The 25,358-nt window shown below is 42.5% G+C and overlaps 1 protein-coding gene across 2 annotated transcripts in view; it reads left to right on the top strand.

Moving 5' to 3' along the window:
- The window catches only part of LOC115145809 (long-chain-fatty-acid--CoA ligase 1-like), a 56,401-nt gene that overhangs the window by 4,319 nt on the left and 26,724 nt on the right, over window positions 1-25,358 (top strand). Inside the window, exons 1-2 of one of the 2 annotated variants that reach the window (XM_029687354.2) lie at window positions 12,861-12,959; window positions 15,583-15,795. In XM_029687354.2, the coding sequence (XP_029543214.1) occupies window positions 15,595-15,795 (201 nt within the window). In that variant the 5' untranslated portion in view covers window positions 12,861-12,959; window positions 15,583-15,594. Of the gene's footprint in view, window positions 1-12,860; window positions 12,960-15,582; window positions 15,796-25,358 lie in introns of those variants that run through there. The other variant, XM_029687353.2, reaches the window with a different exon arrangement.

Below are 25,358 nucleotides of genomic sequence, written 5' to 3'. Positions count from 1 at the left end.
ATGCTACCAAATACTAATTGAGTGTGTAAACGTCTGACCCACTGGGAATGTGATGAAAGAAATAAAAGCTGAAATAAATAATTCTCTCTACTATTATTCTGACATTTCACATTCTTAAAATAAAGTGTTGATCCGAACTGAACTAAGACAGGGACTCTTTACTATGATTAAATGTCAGGAATTGTGAAACTGAGAATGTATTTGGCTAAGGTGTATGTAAACTTACGACTTCAACTGTATCTCTCTCCCTCTCAACACTGGCGGGGTGAACACAATTTTTTTTTAAACTATAGATTGCCGTTTTAAACTTTTGAAAATGCTTATTTACCGTGAAGACCAGTTGATTATTTAATTCTATTGTAAATAGTCTAGCTCTACACTTGATTTACTGTACTTGAGACGGTTTGCGATCGCTTCAGCTTTGAACTCTGTTTACACAACTTAAAGGGGAAGTTCTTTTTTACCACAATCTATATTTTGTATGGAAATGTCATGTTCTAGAAGGGTCCAGACACAGAAGCACACACGATCTTCTCTTCGTTGGGCATCATTTGAAAGACTTCTGTGCACTGATAATATATGGGAATCCATCGGTTGCTAAGAGAATCCAATGTCCTGAGGATATCATTGAGGATCAAAGTAGTGTTGAGGGATTTAGTGCTTTTAAATTATTTTTTTTAGGTCTGTTCGGTTTCAATATCATTTAAAACATTTAATCTAATCTCTGCTCAGGCAGTAACAGTCTACCAGTCAGACCTAACCTTATCTATTCACTCCCCATACGTTACTTTAGCTAGCCTGCCTAAGTAGACTATGCTTCAGAGCTGTCTGCCAATCATTTGACTAGTTCTTCAAAGTACATATTTTGTCCCTTTTTCGTTGTGTACATTCCTCTCATGCGGTCTGTATCTGTCCAGAGATCTGTATATAATGACGAGATGCTCATGTTGTCGACATAACAATGGGGGCCGTGGTCCCAAAGGTGGGAAGACAGGCAACAAGCTTACATCCAATGAAACACATTGGGTTTATTTAGGACAGATTTTGCAGAGGTTTCACTCTTTTCCCATCTGATCCATCTTCATCAGCCAGAAACCAAAACGGAAGCAATGGATTATGGTTATTGTAGTTAATTACCACGTTTCTGAGAAACTAGGTGGAATATTAAAGCAGGAAGCATCAGTGACTCGGTCAATAAGAAATTGGTCAGATGAAGCAGCTGCTTAGCTACACGACTGTTTTGCTAGCACAGACTGGAATATGTTCCAGGATTTTTCCGATGGCATTGAGGAGTACACCACATCAGTCATTGGCTTCATCAATAAGTGCATCGACGATGTCGTCCCCACAGTGACCTTGTACATACCCCAACCAGAAGTCATGGATTACAGGCAACATTTGCACTGAGCTAAAGGGTAGAGCTGCTGCTTTCAAGGAGCATGGCTTTCAAACTATTACAGACTACAAATGGAAGCACAGCCGAGAGCCGCCCAGTGACATGAGAGCATCGGCTGTTCCGGAAGACTGTGATCCCATTCTCCGTAGCCATGTGAGCAAGACCTTTTAAACAACATTCACAAGGCCGCATGGCCAGACGAATTACCAGGACGTCTACTCCGAGCATGCGTTGGCTTGTGTCTTCACTGACATTTTCAACCTCTCCCCGTCCGAGTTTGTAATACCAACATGTTTCAAGCAGACCACCATAGTCCCTGCCTAAATGACTACCGACCCGTAGCACTCGCATCTGAAGCCGTGAAGTGCTTTGAAAGGCTGGTCCTGACTCACATCAACACCATTATCCTAAACTCTAGACCTGCCCCAATTTAACAATTTGGGCAGATTGCATCTGCTGCATTTCCTTCTGACCTGTGTACAATATGATTTTAAAACAATCCATAACTTTTTTTTAAATAATTGAATGATTCTCTGTGGCCAAATCATGCTTTAGTAGCCTATTTTGAATACTTTATTTACATCTGTGTAGACTGGATTAGGCTATAATTTTGGCACTTTTAAAAAAATTCAATTTACTTTAGGAAAAGCTTCTTCTAGCCTTATGCATGCGCTGCCTATGCTTACATATGAAAAACTTAACCTCATTCGTTATTTGAGTATAGGCTACGGATTCCATTAGTTTCTTAGGCCATTCTAAATACATTTTTAAAAATCCATCCATAGCATATGTAAGGACCATATTAAATTAAGAATACTCTGATGGGTGAGAATATTATCAAGTGCTTGTTAAATTGTGAATGAAAGACTGAAGTGTGTGCAGCCTGCGCAAGAAGCCGAGCTCGTGCCTTTCTTCAAATCATCATTAGTCGCATCATGCAGGCTTTAAGTATATAAAATAAATCTAAATGTATAGCCTAACGTTTATCACAACTGAAGTTTCATAAAGAACTCTAAATGAAGCCAGTAGGAGGACCTGTTTTCTTTCGTTAATTGCTCAACACAGAATAGCCGCATGTGTGCGCTCACTCGGAAATCATTTGGAGAAAATATCCTTTCTATTCAGCTGTGTTTAATTGTATTCCTCATACTGTAAAATAGTGCCACAGAATTCTAAGCAAACCTTGTCTGCTAAATGAACTAGTATAGCCCACAGCCAGATCAGGCCTAACATAAATTAAACTCAGAATATGCTATTCTGTTCTTCTGAAATGGACTACAGTTTCTTTAGACCTTTCCTAAAATAAATAATGGATTTATTGTGATGGTGTAGACTAGTCCTCCCATGAGCCCCTTTCCATTTAACCAGCATCCTCACCCACTGAGCACTGACTGACACCGGACGTTCAAATTTGGTCAATCCGCCCTGGCCTTGATTTTAACGTCCACAGTCGTCAGGACCGGCCTTCATTTGGTCCAAACAGACGTCCACTCAGATTTGGACCGGACCTAATCTGAAACAATCATAGATGTCTGTTTCACAAGTTTGCAGAGTACAGTAAAGAAAAGTAGAGTATTGTGACGCACAGAGTACAGTAAAGGGTTTAGTACTGTACTGTCGCGTATAGCACACATTAGAGCACACAAGTGGATTACACTACTGTGTGTATACTCTGCTTTGCTCTACTGTGCTGTACTTAGAAGTCACATGTTTGGACATCAAAGATTGGTACAGATTTGGTCCGGACCAACAATTCTGTTTTGTGGAGCTCATTAAAATAATACAGAATGTGTAGAATAATACCCACATATGCAAAGCAGATATTGCCTACTTCTAGCTTGGTGTACCTATTTAGGATACATGTCCAAGATGGCGTAGCAGTGAAGACTTGTTTGTTTTGTCGTCTTGTGTACTTTTATTTTTTTGTGTGTATATATATATATATATATATATATATTACACAGTATTTCAATTTATTTTCAATCTGTTCTCGATTTTTATTTTATTTGATTATACCTTCCGGTAACTTGCCTCACCCAATGTGATATGGAATCAATATTTTCAATTTTAGAACACATTCAATAATCTCCAGAAGCTAACCAGCTAATTAGCTATTTAGTCATTGTTAGCCACTGCTAGCGGCTTTTACGTTCTGCACAGATACCAGCCCTGTTTTTAGCCTGGATAATACTCGCCTGTCTACCAATATTGCTTGTCTACCAATATCAGACTGTCTCTCCACAACAACGCCGGATTCCTGCTGTAATCCCTGGACCACTACTTCTGACCTTCATAGCTAGCTTTCACTCACTGTGGCACCCAGTACCGAAGCTATTCCCTGAGGCCCACCTTCCGGCCTATTCAGCTGTTCACCCGAACCGCACTCATACATGGCTCAAGCCCAAAACTCCACCGGATCCTTGCTGTAAACTCTGGACCTTGGCGCCGGATCACCGCTGCTACTGATTGGATATAGTGGCCACTGCCATGAACTCAGGCAGTGTGTAGTTAATCCGACCCGCTCTGCCTAGTCATCGCCATTTTACCTGCTGTTGTGTTTTAGCTAGCTCTCCCAATCACCACCTGTGATTACTTTATGCCTCACTGTATGTCTCAAATGTCAATATTCCTTGTATACTGTTCAGGTTAGTTATCATTGTTTTAGTTTACAATGGACCCCCTAATTCCACTCTTCATACCTCCTATGTCCCACCTCCCACACATGCGGTGACCTCACCCATTACAACCAGCATGTCCAGAGATACAACTTCTCTTATCACCCAGTGCCTGGGCTTACCTCCGCTGACCAGTTTTGATAGCCTTTAGCCGCACCCTCATCCTACTCCTCCTCTGTTCCTTGGGTGATGTGGAGGTAAACCCAGGCCCTGCATGTCCCCAGGCACCCTCATTTGTTGACTTCTGTGATCGAAAAACCCTTGGTTTCATGCATGTCAACATCAGAAGCCTCCACCCTAAGTTTGTTTCTCACTGCTTTAGCACACTCTGCCAACCCTGATGTCCTTGCTGTGTCTGAATCCTGGCTTAGGAAGGCCACCAAAAATTCCAGAGATTTCCATACCCAACTATAACACTTTCTGTCAAGATAGAACTGACAAAGGGGGAGGAGTTAGCCTGCAAAGTTCTCAAACTTTCCAGGTCCATACCCAAACAGTTCGTACTTCCAATTAAAAAAATTTAAAAAATTAAAAAAAAATCTCCAGAATTTGTTCTGTTAGGTGACCTAAACTGGGATATGCTTAACACCCCGGCAGTCCAACAATCTAAGCTAGATGCCCTCAATCTCACACAAATCATCAAGGAACCCACCAGGTACAACCCTAAATCTGTAAACAAATACACCTCCGCTGTCTTCAATCAGGATCTCAGCGATCATTGCCTGTATCCGCTACGGGTCCGCAGTCAAACGACCACCCCTAATCACTGTCAAACAGGCATTTCTAATCGACCTGGCCCAGGTATCCTGGAAGGACATTGATCTCATCCCGTCAGTTGAGGATGCCTGGTCATTCTTTAAAAGTAACTTCCTCACCATCTTAGTTAAGCATGCTCTGTTCAAAAAATGCAGAACTAAGAATATATATATATATATATATATATATATATAGCCCCTGGCTGACTCCAGAACTGACTGCCCTTGACCAGCACAAAAACGTTCTGTGGTGGACTGCAATAGCATAGAATAGTCCCTATGCAACTATTCAGGGGGGTCAGGAACCAATACACTAAGTCAGTCAGGAACGCAAAGGCAAGCCTTTTTAAGCAGAAATTTGCATCCTGTAGCTCTAACTCCAAATAGTTCCGGGACACTAAAGTCCATGGAGAACAAGAGCAGCTGCCCACTACACTGAGGCTAGGTAACACGGTCACCACCGATAAATCCATGATAATTGAACATTTCAACAAGCATTTCTCAACGGCTGGCCATGCCTTCCTCCTGGCTACTCCAGCCCCCCCGCAGCTACTCGCCCAAGCCTCCCCAGCTTCTCCTTTACCCAAATCCAGAGAGCAGATGTTCTGAGAGAGCTGCAGAACCTGGACCCGTACAAATCGGCTGGGCTTGACAATCTGGACCCTCTATTTCTAAAACTATCCGCTGCCATTGTCGCAACCCCTTTTACCAGCCTGTTCAACCTCTCTTTCATATCGTCTGAGATCCCCAAGGACTGGATTGCTGCCGCGGTCATCCCCCTCTTCAAAGGGGGAGACACCCTGGACCCAAACTGTTACAGACTTATATCCATCCTGCACTGCCTAAGGTCTTCGAAAGCCAAGTCAACAAACGGATCACTGACCATCTCGAATCCCACTGTACCTTCTCCACTGTGTAATCTGGTTTCCGAGCTGGTCACGGGTGCACCTCAGCCACGCTAAAGGTACTAAACGATATCATAACCGCCATCGATAAAAGACAGTACTGTGCAGCCGTCTTCATCGACCTGGCCAAGGCTTTCGACTCTGTCAATCACCATATTTTATCGGCAGACTCGGTAGCCTCGGTTTTTCTAATGACTGCCATGCCTGGTTCACCAACTACTTTGCAGACAGAGTTCAGTGTGTCAAATCGGCGGGCATGTTGTCCGGTCATCTGGCAGTCTCCATGGGGGTGCCACAGGGTTAAATTCTTGCGCAGACTCTTTTCTCTGTATATATCAATGTTGCTCTTGCTGCGGGCGATTCCCTCATCCACCTCTACGCAGACGACACCATTCTGTATACTTCTGGCCCTTCCTTGGACACTGTGCTATCTAACCTCCAAACGAGCTTCAATGCCATACAACACTCCTTCCGTGGCCTCCAACTGCTCTTAAACACTAGTAAAACCAAATGCATGCTTTTCAACCGTTCGCTGCCTGCACCCTCACGCCCGACTAGCATCACCACCCTGGATGGTTTCGACCTAGAATATGTGGACATCTGTAAGTACCTAGGTGTCTGGCTAGACTGCAAACTCTCCTTCCAGACTCCTATCAAACATCTCCAATCCAAAATCAAATCTAGAATCTGCTTTCTATTTCGCAACAAAGCCTTCACGCATGCCGTAAAACTGACCCAATTTACCTACCTCATCCCCATACTGTATTTATTTACTTCTCTGCTCTTTCGCACACCAGTATCTCTACCTGCACATGACCATCTGATCATTTATCACTCCAGTGTTAATCTGCTAAATTGTAATTATTCCCCTACCTCATGCCTTTTGCACACAATGTATATACTTTTTTTCAAAAAAATTCTACTGTTATTGACTTGTTTATTGTTCCATGTGTAACTGTTGCTGTCTGTTCACACTGCTATGCTTTATCTTGGCCAGGTTGCAGTTGTAAATGAGAACTTATTCTCAACTAGCCTACCTGGTTAAATAAAGGTGAAATTAAGAGAATGGCATTCATAGCCATCATAATGAAATTCTGTGTAGTATAGATCAGGGTCCCACTTCCCTTACTGTGGTTCAATTAACAAAAGCCATTTTATTTGTATTTACATTTTTAAAAATGAACTCTGTTGTAATAGCTGACACCATTTTTTTTTGCAGACATTTTTTTTTATTCTTAATTTGGAGCAGATATTTAAGAGTTTATGGAAAACATGGTCACGGATTTGACCAAACTGCATCTGCACAGTTCTTCCAGTAAATGTATTTTTGTAACAATGTCTGTGTAAATTAAGTAGTCCTTGTGCGTGGAGTTGTATGGTTCGTTACCTTGTTTGCCATACGTTCTAAGTCACAACGCAATACTGTAACACGGGTTGCTGCGACTCACACAGACTAATTTCTCCACTCTACAAACTTGTGATCATCATGTGGCGCATTGGAGGATGCTTGTCCTGTCAGCTTTGAAGTACAATGACAGCATTCATACCAAGCCATTCAAGGAAACCTGGAAATGGAGGCTTGTGGTGTGGGGTAGAACTCTTGGTCCTCTCTCGCTGTCGTCTCAAATGTTCAGAGTATCTCACATGAGAATCTAGCATTTTCTACTACAGATTACGGAGCTCTCTCTCACCGCACTCTGTGGAACCGGGCCACGGGCGCACTGCCTCACCACTGCGATCCGCCTGTTTTGCCTGTCTTTGGCAGGCGTTACTATTACTGAGAGCCCCACTCCGTTGAGCGGGAAGTTAGTGCTAAAATCTCTTTAAACAGCTAAATGAGCTAAAGCTGAGATCAAGGGTATTTAATACTTTCCATCAATGGTTAAATTGTTTTGAGTTTGTAACATTTCAGTATAATGGCGTGGTGATTAAAATGTTTGCGGGAAGAAAACAATTCTATAGTCCCTATAAATACAAAATGTATAGCCACATTGGCATCAGAAAATCAAAGTTAAGTTGTCACGTGCCGAATAATGTATACGGTAAGGTTTAGACCTTAACGTGAAATGCTTACTTACAAGCCCTTAACCAACAGTGCAGTTCAATAATAGTTAAGAAAATATCTACCAAATAAACTAGAGAAACAATAACTAGGCTATGTACTGAGTCAGTGTGGGGGTAGAGGTTAGTCGAGGTAATTTGTACATGTAGTTAAGGGTGAAGTGACTGCATAGATGATAAACGGCAGTGTGCAAAAGAAATGGAGGGGGGGTCAATGTAAATAGTCCGGTGGCCATTTTTATTATTTGTTCAGCAGTCTTATGGCTTAGTGGTAGAAGCTGTTAAAGGGGCCTTTTGGTTCTAGACTTGGCTTGGCTGTGCTGTAGCAGAGAAAGTCTATGACTTGGGTGACTGGTGTCTCTGACCATTTTTTGGGGGGGCTTTCCTTTGACAAAGCCTATTATACATATCCTGGATGGCAGGAAGCTTGGCCCCAGTGATGTACTGGGCCATACGCACTACCCTCTGTAGTGCACTACCCTCTATAGTGCCTCTTCCAGTTCAAATTGAGCAATCGCTGTTCTGATGTCCAGAAGTTATTTTTGGTTATGCGTAGCCAGAGTGCTGTGAACCGTTGATGTAAAAAATGGCTTTATAAATAAAATATTTGGTTCACCACTGGATGCCAAATTGTATCCTGTAACACTATGTATTTTTGAACTGGGGTATCAACCGAACCGTGACATGAACTGACATGTATTTAGTAAACCTTTGCACCCCTACATTTTATTTGAATGAAAAGACAGCAGGTTTGACCCTTTGTTTATGAAGCTAGATGTAGAGCGATGCGTAGCGAAAGCTAGTATTCTCTTAATGATCATGGTTATAAATGGCTTTTTGACAAACGCACATGCAGTTTAAAATTAAACTAGGTGAAAATTGGGTCTGACGTATTACTTTGAAATTTTCCTCTGCCATATTTTTAGGATTCATAGCCCAGACTCAGGTTCTTAGGTGCAATCTAAATGTGCTGACCCTGGTTTTGTTTGTAAATGGGAATGATGGATCTTGGCAAATAAAAGGATTGTACTTTCTTTGGTTTTGGGTGCTCATATCCCAAAATTCAAAACTGTGGCGGTTATCAGCAGTCTGTGGCACCATCCGTACTAAGTGGTTGACTCTGCAGTGCAGAGTGATAGTCCGAGCCTCATGGAATCTTGACAGAGTATGGGTAGGTTAGGAAAGCCTGTTCCCATATGTTTGCGCTACATGGCTACATTTATTGCATGAACATAAGAGTTGGAAAGACAGCACAAACAGATCTGGGACTGGGCTAAGGGTACTAACTGTTAGGTCCTGTTGAGAGGGAGGCTGCAGTCACCAAGCCATACCTGCAGTGCGGACAACCTTGGCTCCACTTCACCCTGTCCCTCCCCAATGTCCCAACTCTATATGACCCTGTACAGTGAGGACATGTTTCTGAGCGTGGTTGATTTCCTCAGGGGTCACCTGGTGTCCTGAAAGCAGCCCTCCCACCAATGTCACCTTTGTGTACAAAGCTGAGTGGGAATTGAGGGTGAGAGGTGACACTGCGTCCGTGTGGTGCTAATTATCGCAGATTGATCCTTTTGGCAGTGACTTCCACCTCCCCCGCACCCTACACTCAGTCCACAGCTAGCCACCTCAGTCACGCTAGTCTAGATTTATTTCCCTGCAAGGGAGCAGGGAGGTTATTCTGTTAGGCTTCCCCAACGTATGTGTCATATGTTAACAACTTTATGAATAGAATTACAATCCCACTGCCCCTTTACTACATCTTCCAGGGCTATTTGTAGCTAATGTTGAATTATCAATGAGGCATCCGCGCTTAACAAATCATAACACTCGCGTGAACACAGCCTATTCAATAATTGAATAGTGCATGGCAGTCTCAAACAAAATGTTATTAGTCACATGCGCCTAATACAAACAGGTGTTGGTAGACCTTACAGTAAAATGCTCACTTATGAGACCTTAAGCAACGGTGCAGTTAAAATTTAAAAAAAATCTGAATAAGAAAGTAACAAGTAATTAAAGAGCAATAGTAAAAATAAAAATAGTGAGTTGAGGGGTATTTCTGTATGCCAAAGGTTGTTGCGCTAGGGTATCCATACTGTGCTAATTCAGGAGTGAATCAATATGCTACAGGGATGGTGCTGCTGACGTTTTCTTCCAATTGATGGCCTTTTTCACATCACTGAGACTGGAAGCCTGGTGGCTTTGGTCCTGAGAATTCAAGGTGAATTTAGGAGGGGCTTTTCAGGAGGGTGCAATGTTACAGAATTGCATCGATTTCACTAAAGTGAGATCTATTTGAAAAAGATTTTATATCTGCAATTGTAAGGTTCAGAATGTCCCACTTCACTGAATACACTGTATCTAGAAGTGGATTAGCTGGTTTTGTGACAGTGTAAGCCCTAACTGTAAACAACAAACTGGGCTAGAACGCTGCTTTCGCACATCTTTAGCAGCTTAAAGCTAAAGTTAACAGAATTCTTTAGAAGACTAGGGATTTTGTGTTTCTGGACCAGGCCTAGGAGTGGGAATGGGCTAGGCATTGTATCTGAAGCAAGCCTAGACTGGAGAGGTGTGTTGGTGTGTATGCGTGCCTTTTTAGACCTGGGTTTCAAGTACTTGAAAAATAATTTAAATCTGTACCTGTTTGAGCCTGCCCGGCTTGATGATAAACTAATAGAAAAGCCCCAAAACTGCAAATCCTGCCCATCTGGCACTCCAGGCAGACTCAATCAAATTCTCAAAAGTGTTAATATATTTGAACCCAGGTGTGGTGCCTGTCAGTTTACCTGTTGGTCTGTCTCAGGGGTAGGGGAGTTGACTTGGTTCAGAATATGCTCATTCCTGAACATAAGCATACTCAATGGAGACTTTCCATTCAATGTGTTTTGTGTCTTTAGTTCTGAGTTTGACTGGGTGTGAGATGGAAACACAAGGTGTAAACTGATTATGTTCAATATTTTCATTCCTTTTTTTAGTAAGACATACTCTACTTTTCCATGTTTATAATGCATTTGACTTATACTGCATAATGCACCACAATGCATGATATATAGGCACTTCTAGTAGCTTCATAGGAAGTGTTACTGTTTCAAGTCTAATCTCTTTTTCAGATATGGGATGTCTCACTGCGTTCTCGCAGTTAAAAAAAAAAAAAATGTATACATGGCATTTATATCGTTCGATCATCTCTAGTCCTGATCTCATTGATGATGTGATCTGGTATCATTGCCCCGTGATATGTGCTTTCTAGAGTTTCTGATGTAAACAAATTTGTGCACATCATTTGAGAGCAGTAAAGCTTTTCTTGCGCATAGAACATTTTGTTTTATTACAGCTCATGAAATATGGGACTAACACTTAAAATATTGTTCAGTTCCCTTCTCATGGAAACTGTCTGTTTTATCCCCTACAGTTGTCCTGTATGTGCGTACTTTGTTTGCTGCAGCATATTCAAAACTTTAGTACTTGTTTATGCCCTGCACATTTTCAAAGTAGCCTACCATTTAACAACTGGAATTCCAGGCTGTTTTTTACTATTTTGAACATGGCTCAGGTTAACCTCTCTTCTTTTTTAAGCAAGTTAGGCACTAAGTAAAAGTAGCTAATAGAGTATAACTTATCTTTAACATCACATATCCAGGGGATCTCCAAGAATGTTTCTGTATAAACCTAGCTAGTCTGACTCATGCACTTGACTTGCCCTGAAATGACTGAACCACTTTCTTTTTAGCTGGGCCTGGGAGGGGGGCCAAAATCCAGCTGGATTGTGGCCCCCACACTCTTCCGTTTTCTGGCTGAGTGGGGTGACTGGTGGCCGAGCGCTGCCATTGGCCTGTCATCTTCCCAGGCCTATTATGGAGGGGCTGGCTGGAGGGGGGGCAGCAGTAGAGGGTTACCTTTAGCCTGGAAACGAGTCCCAGCCAAGCCATGTGACGCCTGTGCCGTGTCCCTTTTCCCTGCTCTCCCCGGCCAGCTGAATTAGATGAGCGCACACATGCACCTTGTGTGTGTGGGGTATATACATGCATATACAGACGCTTGTATGCACATACCACACACTTCGGAGTGTGGGCAGGTTGGTATGGAAACAATGATAACAGAGGGGGGCTGAGAGGGAGATGTCAATGGTTTTAAGTATATCGAGCATTCGGCTGTGGTTAGTTACAAACTGTTCCTTGTTTGCCCTAGTCTTAAGAATTCCACCATTTTGTTTGACCTAAAAGGTGTTCCATATCTGGAGGTTGTTCTGTAAATACAGCAACATTTACCTCTTCCTTGTTACAATCTCTCATTTCCCTGTCACTGGCAGTGTGTGTGTGCCAAGCTACCAGTGCGGGAATGGTCTACCTCAGAGCCAGTTTACGTGAGATTAGATTCTTTGTAATTAACATGTTTCAGATGTGATGGATCTGCCATTAACATCCTGGACTAAATCCTCATCACTATGATGGGGCTTTCATGGTTAGGGCTGCCACAGTAATTCTGTAATCGTGTAACCGACGATAATGGATGAAGACATCATGAAAATAAATATAATACGCGTTATAATACATAAAGAAATATATATTTAATATTTTTTAACTTCGGAAGTCCAGTTAAGAACAAATTCTTATTTACACTCATGGCCTATTATTTTTTTATTTATTTTTTTCCCCTCCCCGGCCAAACCCGGATGATGCTGGGCCAATTGTGCAGCGCCCTATGGGACTCCCGATCAGGGCCGGTTGTGACACAGCCTGGGAACAAACCAGGGTCTGTAGTGATGACTCTAGTAATGTAGTGACTGACTGAAGATGGCCAGGCATTAAAGACCAGACGTGTGGTTGAGTCCATTTCCACGGTAACATGGACTCTTTACAACGTGATGAAACGTTGCTGCTCCTTGTTTTAGCTCTGTGTTGTAGCAAACATCAGCAATGGCTTACCACAAATGGGGCACACTGTCACTTGACAGATATATATCAGCAAGTTAGGCTAGCTAACCCCAAGCTGTCAGTTTAGCTATAAGTAAACAGTCTCTGATTTGAGACTTTGGTTGCTTAGGCAACCCCCCCCTGTTTGAAAGGGGGCGTCGCCCTACTATTCATAGTTGTGAGAACTAAGAGGTCTACTGTAGCTCAGTCCCCTCTGGGAGCAACTGCTACTACTGCTACTACTTCAGGGACACAAGGTAAAGGTACCTCTACTGTATGCTATACTGATACAAAGCAGTTACTTTTGTCTTTTTTGTGGCTATTTTTCAATGATTGTCGCATAATGTGAATATCTCAGGGTTTTTGTCACGTCTGCATTAGCCACCTAGTTCCTAGTATTACAGCTTCAATGAACTGGAGTTTTAGTAATTGTATTCATGCTTGGAATTGATCAAGTGTAGTCATCTCATTTGGCAAGTTTAAGTCGTGTGATGCGACAAACCTAACGTAAAATGATTAGTTGGAACATCATTTTGGTCAATGGAACAGGCTTTACACACACTGATTTTGGTCTTTCTATATGGGCCACACTTTCATCCTTTATCATTATCAAATTATCTGTTAAACCTTATGCATCATCGCACATTTGGTTATTAATTGTGTAAGCTATTTGCTGATCGTAAAGTTATCTTCCAAGTGTGACGTTTTACTGGTCTGATATCGACAGCAGGGATCAAGTTAGAACAAAGCCTCTTGGGACATATTGCTTGAGGGATAATAAAAAAGTGTGTGAAGTCAAATGTAAGGCCTATGGGCAGCAGCCTAAGGGCCAAGAGGGGCTGAACAGGTTTTTGTACCAAGGGTGGAAATATATGTACTGAAGTGTTTTAATAATTTGATGATCCCTCTGTTTAACCTCAGGACAGCATCTGTCATTTGACTTAAATTGACTTGAAATAAAGATTAAGGTCTATTTCAAGTGATGAATTGCTTTTTGACTCATGATTAATAACCAGGTGAAGTATTAGATGAAAGTTTGATTAGAAATTATTCCTCCCACTAATTTTGAATCAGAAATGTGAACGAAGCAAATCTTTTATATTTAGAAAAATTTCTTAGGCTAAATGTGACTGCCACTGTTGGAAGTCAAAATTGAGCCATCTCCCTGTTGAAATAACCCTTTTCAGTCATCAATAGTGGCAGGCAGTCTGGGGACAAAGAGCATAGGGCGACCTGTTTCTCTATCGCTCTCTGATTTCTGTAATTGTGCCATTTGTTATGGAGGCTATGGGAGGACAGGATGAAGACTCAGACTAGTGCAGTTACCAATGGTAACTCACCTCTGTCCTATAAAGTGCTTTTTAAGAGCAACAGGCTCATCAAAAAATATTCTGTCACAATTTAACTAAAATGAGAGAAGTGTAGTCTTTAGTTTTAAAGACCCTTGACGGTTTTAATGCTAAAAGGTGATGTATAAACAAGTAATGCAACATTCAGTTTGGCTGACTATTGTATTGACAGAAGAGATGTTGACATTGAGAGAACATGTTGAGGTAACCTGTGACGGTCACACTGGTCTCCATGTAGTGACTGAGTGACTAGAGCCTCAGAACCTTGTACTATAAAATACTTCCTGAAGGTAATACTGTTATAAAAAAAAAAAATTTTTGCAATTTCATTTTTTGCTCATAAGACTTAACAAAACCAGAATCTATTTTTATTTTGTAATCTGCTCCCAAGTATTCCCACCTTCAATAGCGAGATCGCATACAAATGTAAGCAAGGTTTGAAAAGTTTTAGTAAAATAACTGTTTGGGCTTCGTGGTCAATTTGCAATTGACAAAATATTTGTTTTTATGCTCCAGTCCCCGACGAGCCGCTCAAACAATCGACCCGCGGCTGGTTCTTGTTGGTGATCCATGCTGTAGAAAGTATCCACACCCCCTTACAGTTTTTGCATCACGCCCTGGACTATCAATCCCACCCTCTTTGCTTGGATCAATTAAACCGTGCTGTATTATGAGAACAATGCTGACTTCAAGGAAGTGTTTATACAGGGCCCTGGCCTTGTGTGCAGGGAAGAGGGGATTCCAGTGGGCTCACTTTCAAAACAGGAAATGTCACCATGTCTTACTTCCCCACTAAAACGAGATGTGGCATGTATCGGTGTGCTGATATTGTCATGGAAACCTGTGTTCAGGATTGTTTTGAGTGTCAGATTGCCTCAAGGCATTCGTTATGTTTGCAAGTCAAGTGTATGGCGATGGGAAAATAATAGAATATAATACGAGGAGCTATATTTTCCTCCCTTGGTTTGAGGTGTTGCACTAAACCCTTTCTCTCACATCTTGTTTACATTTCACATGAAATGTGTGGCTCTCTCTCAATGTTCTGAAGTGGTTTCCTCTAGTGTTATTTCCGTCAGCTGCACTGGTCTAAGATTGCATGAGATTAAGGAAGCCTACTATTACTGTCGCTTTCAGACGTCTAGTTATTGTAGGTGAGTGGACAACAAAGGAAGCTATTTGAGAATAATAGGACCAACCACTTTCACTAGTACCTGCTACTTTAATGTTTGCAGAACCAAGGGGTTAAGATAGTTTGTACCCATGTTGGCAATAGTGTAGCTCTACCCTCAACCAAAGCTCCTTGCAGTCAAACATGTCACCCAAAATGTCCTCAGTGTGCAGGGTGGGAGAAAGGAACCGGGCACTAGTCATCCTGTGGTGATTATTGCTTTCCCCTATGCAGTTCTTTAATCTCTTTTATATATTGATGGGGTAGCTAGGGGATGGAAATATAACTTTTTCTTTCTCCCTCATGCCCAAAGACTACAGATATGTAAGTGTTACACTGTCATTTAAAAACAATTCTCTCTAGACAACAGACGTGATGCAGATGCAAGCCCAGGACCTCCTGAGACAGCTGCAGATCCCAGAGCTGGAGGATGTGTGCCAGTACATGCACAGCCTGCCCGCCAACATCCTGATGGGCGTGGGCGCCATTGCCGCCCTCACCACCTACTGGTACGCCACACGGCCCAAGGCCCTCAAGCCGCCCTGCGACCTCAACATGCAGTCAGTGGCCATGACGGTAAGGGAATGCTTTCGTTACTTTAGTTTTATGTTCAAATCCCAGATTGCACATTTTAATGTTCCAGCACAAGTCCAAAGAGCATAGGTTTCCTTAGTTTCTAAGACAACTTGTCTAACCGCATAGGAGGAAGTGATGAGGAAATGACAGCTATGGCTTTGTCAACAAAAAAAGGCTACACGTTACAAGAGAACTGTCTATAGATGCATACAGTCATTACTGTATGGCATTGTACTTGTCCACAGTAAGTTATTCTTGTGTGCTTTTCTGGAGTGTTCTAATGTTAACTTGGTTTAAAGAAGTTCAACTGTTGACAGTTAACATGGGTACTTTGGACAATGTGTCCCATGTGTTTTCAGTCCTGTTTGTCTGCACAGGTTAATATATAGGTTAATTTTATTAACAACACTTTGAAGCGTTGGCCCAGATTTTTCCATTTCTACTTTCAAAATATTCCATCTCCGTAACGGAGTAGGAGGCTAGACAACAATTGTGCTTGTCTGAGCATGTTGTCTGACTATTTACATTTTTGAGAGTGTCACTGAATGTCTGTGCATGAGCACCAGTACAGATTGAAGCATTTTAATGGACTCCCATGATTTGATTGGATACCAAGTAAGTCCCTGTATTTATCTTGTTTAAGAAGTGAGATTAGTGTGTGAGCGCACACACCCCGGTGCTGGCAGTGGGAGGACTTGAGAAAGCTGTTCCGGCCTACGTAAACACGAAGTTCTTCGCTGTGCCAGCACTGCATTCCTCCAGTCATCTCTTATTTTTCTTTGTGTGCTGAAGACAATGAAAATGTGTAATAGAACTGCGTTGTGTGTGTGTGCGCGGTGTAACTAGTGTCTTTGTCCTTTCAGCCAGTCCTCTATTCGACGTACAGTACAAAGTCATTATGCAGACAGATACTCATCATGATTCACGACTAATGGAAAATACAGGGGTGGACACAGTCTTCTCTTCTAGCATCTACTGCCTGTTTCTAAGTGAAGTTTTGAAATGGCCTGTTTTTCAAAAAAGTTGGAAAATATCAAGTATTTTCTGCTTGTTTGACAAGTAGCAGTGGCTTTGAACACACTACACAAACCCTAATGATTTACAGTTACCCTATTCTAGATGCTGACCTTGGGTCAGTTTAGCATTTTCCATACAAATGTTTAAGGTTAGGATTGGGTGAAGGAAGTTGATCCTAGATCTGTGCCTTGAGGAAACTTCACCCAGAGAGACCACAAGGATGTGACTGGGCTTGTCAGTATGGGCCCCTTCATCACCATGGCAACAGTCTAGGCTATGTTCCATTCCAGAGCATTAGCCACCCCTTCTCACTTCACCCAGCTACAACTTGACTGGTGAAAGCGATCCTTTTAGATCTGAAAAGCAGGTCTTGCCCCTTCACACTCATTCACTGTGAGGTGGAAGGTGACCAGTTTCTCTAACCTCAGCTACCCCAGGTAGGCTAGCTTTATTCAGTCATTTCAGATCCTCAAATGGGGAATGGGCTAGGAAAAAACTTTCTGCAATGAAAAGCAGGCTTACTGTGTTGTCTAGTGCAGCTGTGACCAACTTCTCAGAGCACATGGCATGGCAGTGTATTTTTGCTCTGTGGTTCACGGCTGCAAGAATGGACTGGCCATAGGGCAATTAAGACAAATGCCAGATGGACTGGTCCATCTTTAGCCCGTGGACATGTGTCAATATTTTTGCATAGAATGATCCCAGTTTGGTTAATAGTAGGGGCCTGCCATGCCAAATGGTGTTCCCCCTCTGTCACAATGGGATTCAACAAACTAGTATCGTCCTTTGCTATATCAACGGTGTGACGACCTAATGATTTTGGATCTCATCAAAGCCCAAATGACATTCTTTTCATCATCGCTATGCAAACAAGGCTGATTTCCACAATTCTGCTGTTTAAACCCAAAAATATATATTTTATTTAGCTAATAAAATTAGTTTTGTTTTTTTTACTACTTTTTGGTACCTTAACATTACTACATGAAATCCATGTCTTAAACGTCGCCACATTTCAGAAATGGCAAAACGTGTAATCTGCTTGACACGTTAGTTACTTACCTTGCAGCTAATTTCCACTCCATTCATATTCAAATCTGTTTGATTCATACACTCTGGCTGTCATTATTTTATTTTAACATGCCCTTCCCTTGTTTACACTGAAATAATATAATTTCAGTAGTCTTGATTTTTTTTTTTTTTCTCTCATAGCTCATTGGTACACTCTTGTTGAATATGTTATGTATGTGTACTAGGATACAACAAGGAATAATGTGGAACAAATAAATACCATCAAAGGATACCTTACAATAATGAACACCTTCTGAAACAGCTTTGAAAACCAACCTGGCAACCTGATTTTAATACAAACTTTGAGCGTTTTCTTTTTGTTGTTGTTGGTACAGTTGTCTTATTTTTAGATTTTTTTTTTTTTTTTTTTTTTGTACACACATGGCAATCAGACTGAAATACTTCATTCTGATGTGTGGAATAAAGGGGTGGGTGCTGCGTGGTTGGGAGGTTCTGCCTGTCACTTGTTTTCAACATGCAGTCTTGGAAGGGAAGCACTCCTGCTCTCTTTGTTCTGAGTGTTTGCAGTGCTAGTGGTTTTTAGTTCATCAGTGTATTTCACATTATGTGCCCTGTATGATACGGCTATCAAACTTCATTAGCAGATAACATGACATTAACAGTAGCTTTAGATGATGGGATGGGAAGATTGTTGGGCAATCAGAAGTCACCAGATGTAGAATTTCATCTGCAGGGAGAGGAGAGTTAAAGGATGAGGGAAGGGGCAGAATCGAGATTGCTTGATCAGGTGCTGCAGCTAGTTCTTCCGGTCACTTGCCCTCGACAGGCAGCCAATCTCAGTCATGGGTTCAATAACATGGGCCTGGTTTAGTTGGAAGCCCTCTCACCACGTCAAGGTACAGGCCGAGAGAATGATTGTTTATAATTGAGGCCTTTAACCCCCTACTCTTTGTAGTGATTGACCTGATGGGGCTTGGATAGGTGTAGCAATATGGTGATGACTCAACCCTGCTGTGTAATGGAGACTTATGCCATAATACATCCACAAATCTAGAACCTCCAGATGTGCAAACACTAACTAGAAACCAATGTCCAATTCCATACCAACTCTGGCCTAATGTTAATTTGGAATTGGACACAAAAGATGAATGGTTAGGGAGAAGGGGTTAAGGACCAGTAAGCAAGTGGGCAATTGAGAATTTTACTTGCAATGAATACATCTTAATATGCAAATGTATGCATTTACAGCCAATTTGAGCAAGTTTCAAATGTTTATCAGCAAACAAATGGAAAAATATACAAATATTTACATGCTTGTAAACGTTACTTAGAATACAAGACAAATACATATGCTATATACTTACCAACTTCACAGCCAATAAAACACATCTTTATACAATACAACAGGTTATTTACAATAACATACAAGATGCAATGTAGTAAAATACCTACAGTCTTGAGGTGGAGAGCTGACCAAGCAGTGAAAACAAGTGTGGGGGAAATATCAGACAAAACCGATGACTGACGATGAACAGACGAATTCACTCGCATTGACAAGATGTGACAACACGCATGAAAATGCTTACCGCATCTCCTGGACGGGGAATGGAATCGGGACTGGGAAATGGTGCCATGTGCCCAGCCTGAAAACGAGTGTTCTGATGGTATCTCTGCAGAGAGTAAGTGTTTGCAATAGCAAACAGCCCACAATATGTGCCCCCTTTCTTCTACTGGACTGTCAGCCACTCCAGTCAGAGGTCCCTGGAAAATATAAGGGAGAGGTGAGTCTTGAGAAACTCTGGGGTGGCGTTGTAACCACTGTAGTCATACACCACCACATACCTACCTGGCAGTGAAGGTTACTTACTGTGACCCAGTAGTCAATCTCAAGGCTAACCATCTGGACAAACCCCTGAGCCAGTGTTGGTACTGCTGACAGCATGGTGATGCCACTCACTGTGAGGAGGCCTCCTAATTCTGGATGCTGCACAAAAGAGCTTGAGCATTTTCAATTGTAAAATTGTCCCCCCCCCCACACCCCACACACACACACACACAGAGCAGCTGGCCTTACCTGTCCCTGTTGGACACTAGTGATGCGAACCTCACTAGTGTCTTCTAGTCTGGACTTAACCACCCCTGTTCCTCCAGTCTGACGCAAGCCACCTGGAAGAACATTTGACGGATTAGTGCAGTGTTATGAAGGGGAGATATGTACTTCAACAGATTTTGAAAGTATAGCCTACCTCAAGCTGGTCCCCTTCTGACTTGGAGCACAGAGAATCAGACTGATCCGAACTCACGGGGTCTGGTGGATGGGACACCTCCTGGATGGCTCGGACAGTTGACTGTCCTAAAGTCACTTGGAACATTTGGAGAGATTTAAGAGGTACATTTTTATGCGCTCAGCATAACTACCATTTCTTGCTTTCTCAAATGTCAACCAAAGCTTAACATACTTTGTCTCATGGGCTTCACCGACATGTAGGGCGTCAGGGCTTTGTGGTCGACCGCCCTACTGGAGAAGGTTTTTGGCTTCCACCGAGGTAACCGTTATGAAGAGAAATGTCAGTGTTAGGAAAACCAAAACTAGCTTCAGGTTATTTTGTGTGCAAATTCAAATAGTTATGATCTGAGAATTTTAAATATTTACTTTAATGAATGATGACCCCAGCTTGGAGCTAAGGAGTAGCGAGGTTTCCCAGGTCTCGCCTTCCTTTCGTCCTTCCAAACCAAGTCTTTCGCTCTGCTTATCCTGTGCCTTCTTGATGTTCAGTCTCATCTTGATTGATAACAAATATATTTCATATTAAATGTCCAGCATGCATCTGTCAATACAGCCTCCTTCTCCTTAGTGAAAATCACCCTCCTGTGTGGCTGGCCATCCTTCCCCCATAGGTACATGTGATTGCCTAACAAGTTTGAAGAAGAGTTGTTGAAATACTAATTTCTAAGTAAAGTTGCGTACAAATGTGCGAAACCGCAACATTCAAATGAGGCTACAAAGAAAACTAATGGGACTGTGTTGACTTCAAAATTGGGGGTGTGAACTAGGTTTCTATTCAAGTGTTTATCGACATGGTAATGGCTCTATAGTATTGGAGAAAAGTTGAGAACTGACCCTCCATTACATCGTGACGTGTCATGCCGTAACGTACAGCACACATAAAGCAAATATTTCTGTCTTACAATCTCTCCACCAGGTGTAGCACTTCTCTCATCCTTTAAAAACAAGAAATGGACAGTGACTGGGGTAAGGTGGATAGTCATTTTTTGCATCCTAGCATGCGATCATTCTCAAAGCCGCGGTTTACTTCTAAGATCACTTTAGCACCGCCCTAAACCCGACTCCAATTCGACAAACCTTCAAATAGGTATGTAATGACACATTATATAAAGTCTTTATTGTGTTTTTATTTACATTTTAGAGGCGATAAGGTGAAGTTGGACAGATCGAGTGGGGAAAAAAGCGATTTCTCTCCTCACTATCACGCATTAGTTTCTCTTCACCACCCGGCAATTTTATAAAGACCCGACTGGGCTCATTGCCTTGAGTCCTGCAGAAACGGGCAGCGTGGGGGCCATGAAATTGATTCTGTTGGAAAGGGGAGAAATTGTGCTTTACAATGCTATTGACATTACAGTTGATCTGGAAGTATTACGCTTTTGGGGCGATAAAATAAGGTTCATTGTACGGACCAAGGCGATGTACAAAAGTGAGTGTGTTTACGTGACTTCGCCCAGTTGGAAAGATGAAAGAATCTCCACGAGGGATGCCATATAAAGTGCAAGCTACTATAATACGAACAGAAAGCGGCTACATTAACAGCTAGCAAGCCAACATAGCCAGACAGATGTTTAGTTATTTAGCTGAGATAAATAACTAGCAATGTCAATATAAAGTCTATTTTTAAAACAGCTCGTAATAATTTTGCGCGGACTGATCGAGCGCTTCTGAGGTGAAGTAGAACTTCCTTCGCGACCGCTATGAGGTAACCAAGCAACCAGCATAGCAACGGACGCTTTGGTTCATTACGTAATCCAGTCAGAATGTTGCAATTTCTTGCAACAGCCCTAGGAACAGAAATTTGAACTCATCGAATCCCATTGTGACGTAGAGGTGGACACTAATTTGGCCAGGGGACATTATTTGGCATGACAGACCCGAAGGGGGAAGCTGGTGTTTGCGTACCTGGGCCAATTTTTGGTCCCTGGAGGGAAATGATCGGGAATGAGGAGTTGGTATCGATAAAGAGGAGTTTGCATTCAAGTTTTTGATGTACACTGTACAGTTCTCCCACCCTCATTATGCAAAACAAATAATTGTTTAACTTGGCAAGTTTAAGAACAAATTCTTATTTACAATTACGTCCTAGGAACTGGGTTAACGGCCTTGTTCATGGGAAGAACGACAGATTTTTACCTTGTCAGCTTGGGGATTTTATCGCGCAACCTTTCGGTTACTGGCCTAATGCTCTAACCACTAGGCTACCTAATGCTGCAGGACTGATTTGAATTGCGCTACATAACCAAAAGTATTGTGGACACCACCTTGTTGAACATCTCATTCCAAAATCATAGGTATTAATATGGAGTTGGTTCCCCCTTCGTCTCTGTTCTTCTGGGAAGGCTTTCCACTAGATCTTGGAACATTGCTGCAGGGACTTGTTTCCATTCAGCCACAAGCATTGGTGAGGTCGGGCACTGATGTTGGGCAAATAGGCCTGGCATGCAGTCGGTATTCCAATTCATCCCAAAAGTGTTTGATTGGGTTGAGGTCAAGGCTCTGTGCAGGCCATTTTGAGTTCTTCCACACCGATCTTGACAAACCAATTTTGGATGGACCTCGCTTTTTTTATTTTATTTTATTTATTTCACCTTTATTTAACCAGGTAGGCTAGTTGAGAACAGGTTCTCATTTGCAACTGCGACCTGGCCAAGATAAAGCATAGCAGAGTGAACAGACAACAGTTACACATGGAGTAAACAATTAACAAGTCAATAACACAGAAAAAAAAGGGGAGTCTATATACAATGTGTGCAAAAGGCATGAGGTAGGCGAATAATTACAATATTGCAGATTAACACTGGAGTGATAAATGATCAGATGATCATGTACAGGTAGAGATATTGGTGTGCAAAAGAGCAGAAAAGTAAATAAATAAAAACTGTGGGGATGAGGTAGGTGAAAATGGGTGGGCTATTTACCAATAGATTATGTACAGCTGCAGCGATCGGTTAGCTGCTCAGATAGCTGATGTTTGAAGTTGGTGAGGGAGATAAGTCTCCAACTTCAGCGTTTTTTGCAAATCGTTCCAGTCACAGGCAGCAGAGTACTGGAACGAAAGGCGGCCGAATGAGGTGTTGGCTTTGGGGATGCTCAATGAGATGCGCGTGCTACAGATGGGTGTTGCCATCGTGACCAGTGAGCTGAGATAAGGCGGAGCTTTACCTAGCATGGACTTGTAGATGACCTGGAGCCAGTGGGTCTGGCGACGAATATGTAGCGAGGGCCAGCCGACTAGAGCATACAAGTCGCAGTGGTGGGTAGTATAAGGTGCTTTAGTGACAAAACGGATGGCACTGTGATAAACTGCATCCAGTTTGCTGAGAAGAGTGTTGGAAGCCATTTTGTAGATGACATCGCCGAAGTCGAGGATCGGTAGGATAGTCAGTTTTACTAGGGTAAGCTTGGCAGCGTGAGTGAAGGAGGCTTTGTTGCGGAATAGAAAGGATAGGAGATGTTTGATATGGGTCTGGAAGGAGAGTTTGCAGTCTAGCCAGACACCTAGGTACTTATAGGTGTCCACATATTCAAGGTCGGAACCATCCAGTGTGGTGATGCTAGTCGGGCAAGCGGGTGCAGGCAGCGATCGGTTGAAAAGCATGCATTTGGTTTTACTAGCGTTTAAGAGCAGTTGTGCTCGGAGGCATTGTCATGCTGAAACAGGAAAGGGTCTTCTCCAAACTGTTGACACAAAGTTGGAAGCACAGAATCCTCTAAAATGTCATTGTATGCTGTAACGTTAAATTTACTGAACCATGAAAAATTGTCCCAGACCGTTATTCCTCCTCCACCAAACTTTCTCCCTGGCATCTGCCAAACCCAGATTAGTCTGTCAGACTGACAGATGGTGAAGGGTGATTCATCACTCCAGAGAACGTGTTTTCACTGCTCCAGAGTCCAATGGCGGTGCGCTTTACACCACTCCAGCCGATGCTTGGCATTGCACATGGTGATCTTAGGCTTGTGTGCGGCTGCTCGCCCATTGAAACCTATTTCATGAAGCTCCTAACGAACAGTTCTTGTGCTGGCGTTGCTTCGAGGCAATTTGAAACTTGGTAGTGAGTGAAGACTGACTATTTTTACACGCTTCAGCACTCTGCGATCCAATTCCGCGGCTGAGCTGTTGTTGCTCCTAGACATTTCCACTTCACAATAACAGCACTTAGTTGACCAGGACAGAAATTTAACAAATTGAATGGTGGCATCCTATGATGGTGCCACGTTTAAAAAAGACTTGACATCTAGTGGAAGCTGTAGGAATGGTAATCTGGGAGCTGGAATTGCATAGGACCCATAGCTTCCCATTATAAGAACCTGGGAGCTAAAAAAAAAAAAAAAACTTTTTTTTCTTTGGAATTTCACCTGCCATATCAATTGTGTTAATCTCAGACATTTTAACATTTATAGAAACTTCAGTGTTCTCTATCCAATGCTACCAATTATATGCATATATTCTGGGCCTGAGTAACAGGCAGTTTACTTTGGGCACGTCAGTCAGGCGGAAATTCAGGAAAATAGACCCTAGCTCTAAGAGGGATATGTGGGACGGTAGTGTCCCACCTCGCCAACAGCCAGTGAAAGTGCAGTTCGCCCAATTTATTATTTTTTTTAAAATTTGACCCCTTTCTCCCCAATTTCGTGGTATCCAATTGTTGTAGCTACTATCTTGTCTCATCGCTACAACTCCCGTACGGGCTCGGGAGAGACTAAGGTCGAAAACCAACCCAACCAAGCCGCACTGCTTAACACAGCGCGCATCCAACCCGGAAGCCAGCCACACCAATGTGTCGGAAGAAACACCTTTCACCTGGTTAGGGTGCACTGCGCCCGGCCCTCCATAGGAGTCGCTAGTGCGCGATGAGACAAGGATATCCCTACCTGCCAAACCCTCCCTAACCTGGACGTCGCTAGGCCAATTGTGCGTCGCCCCATGGACCTCCCAGTTGCGGCCGGCAGCGACAGAGCCTGGGTGAGAACCCAGTCTCTGGTGGCACAGGTAGCACTGCGACGCAGTGCCCTAGACCACTGCTCCCCCCGGGAGGCCCCATTGTGTGTGTGTGTGTGTGTGTGTGTGTATATATATATTTTAAAGAAAAACGATATACACCGGATGGGACAAGAAGAAAAACTGTTGCATAATCTTGGACACATACACAATCAATGTCTTGTCTCAAGGCTTAAAAATCCTTCTTTAACCTGTCTCTTCCCCTTCATCACTGATTTGAAGTGT

The sequence above is a fragment of the Oncorhynchus nerka genome, linkage group LG18 (genome assembly GCF_034236695.1).
Source record: "Oncorhynchus nerka isolate Pitt River linkage group LG18, Oner_Uvic_2.0, whole genome shotgun sequence".
Taxonomy (NCBI): Eukaryota; Metazoa; Chordata; class Actinopteri; order Salmoniformes; family Salmonidae; genus Oncorhynchus; species Oncorhynchus nerka.
The sequence above is the reverse complement of the archived record's forward strand: the minus strand, read 5'-3'. Positions and strand labels throughout refer to the sequence as shown.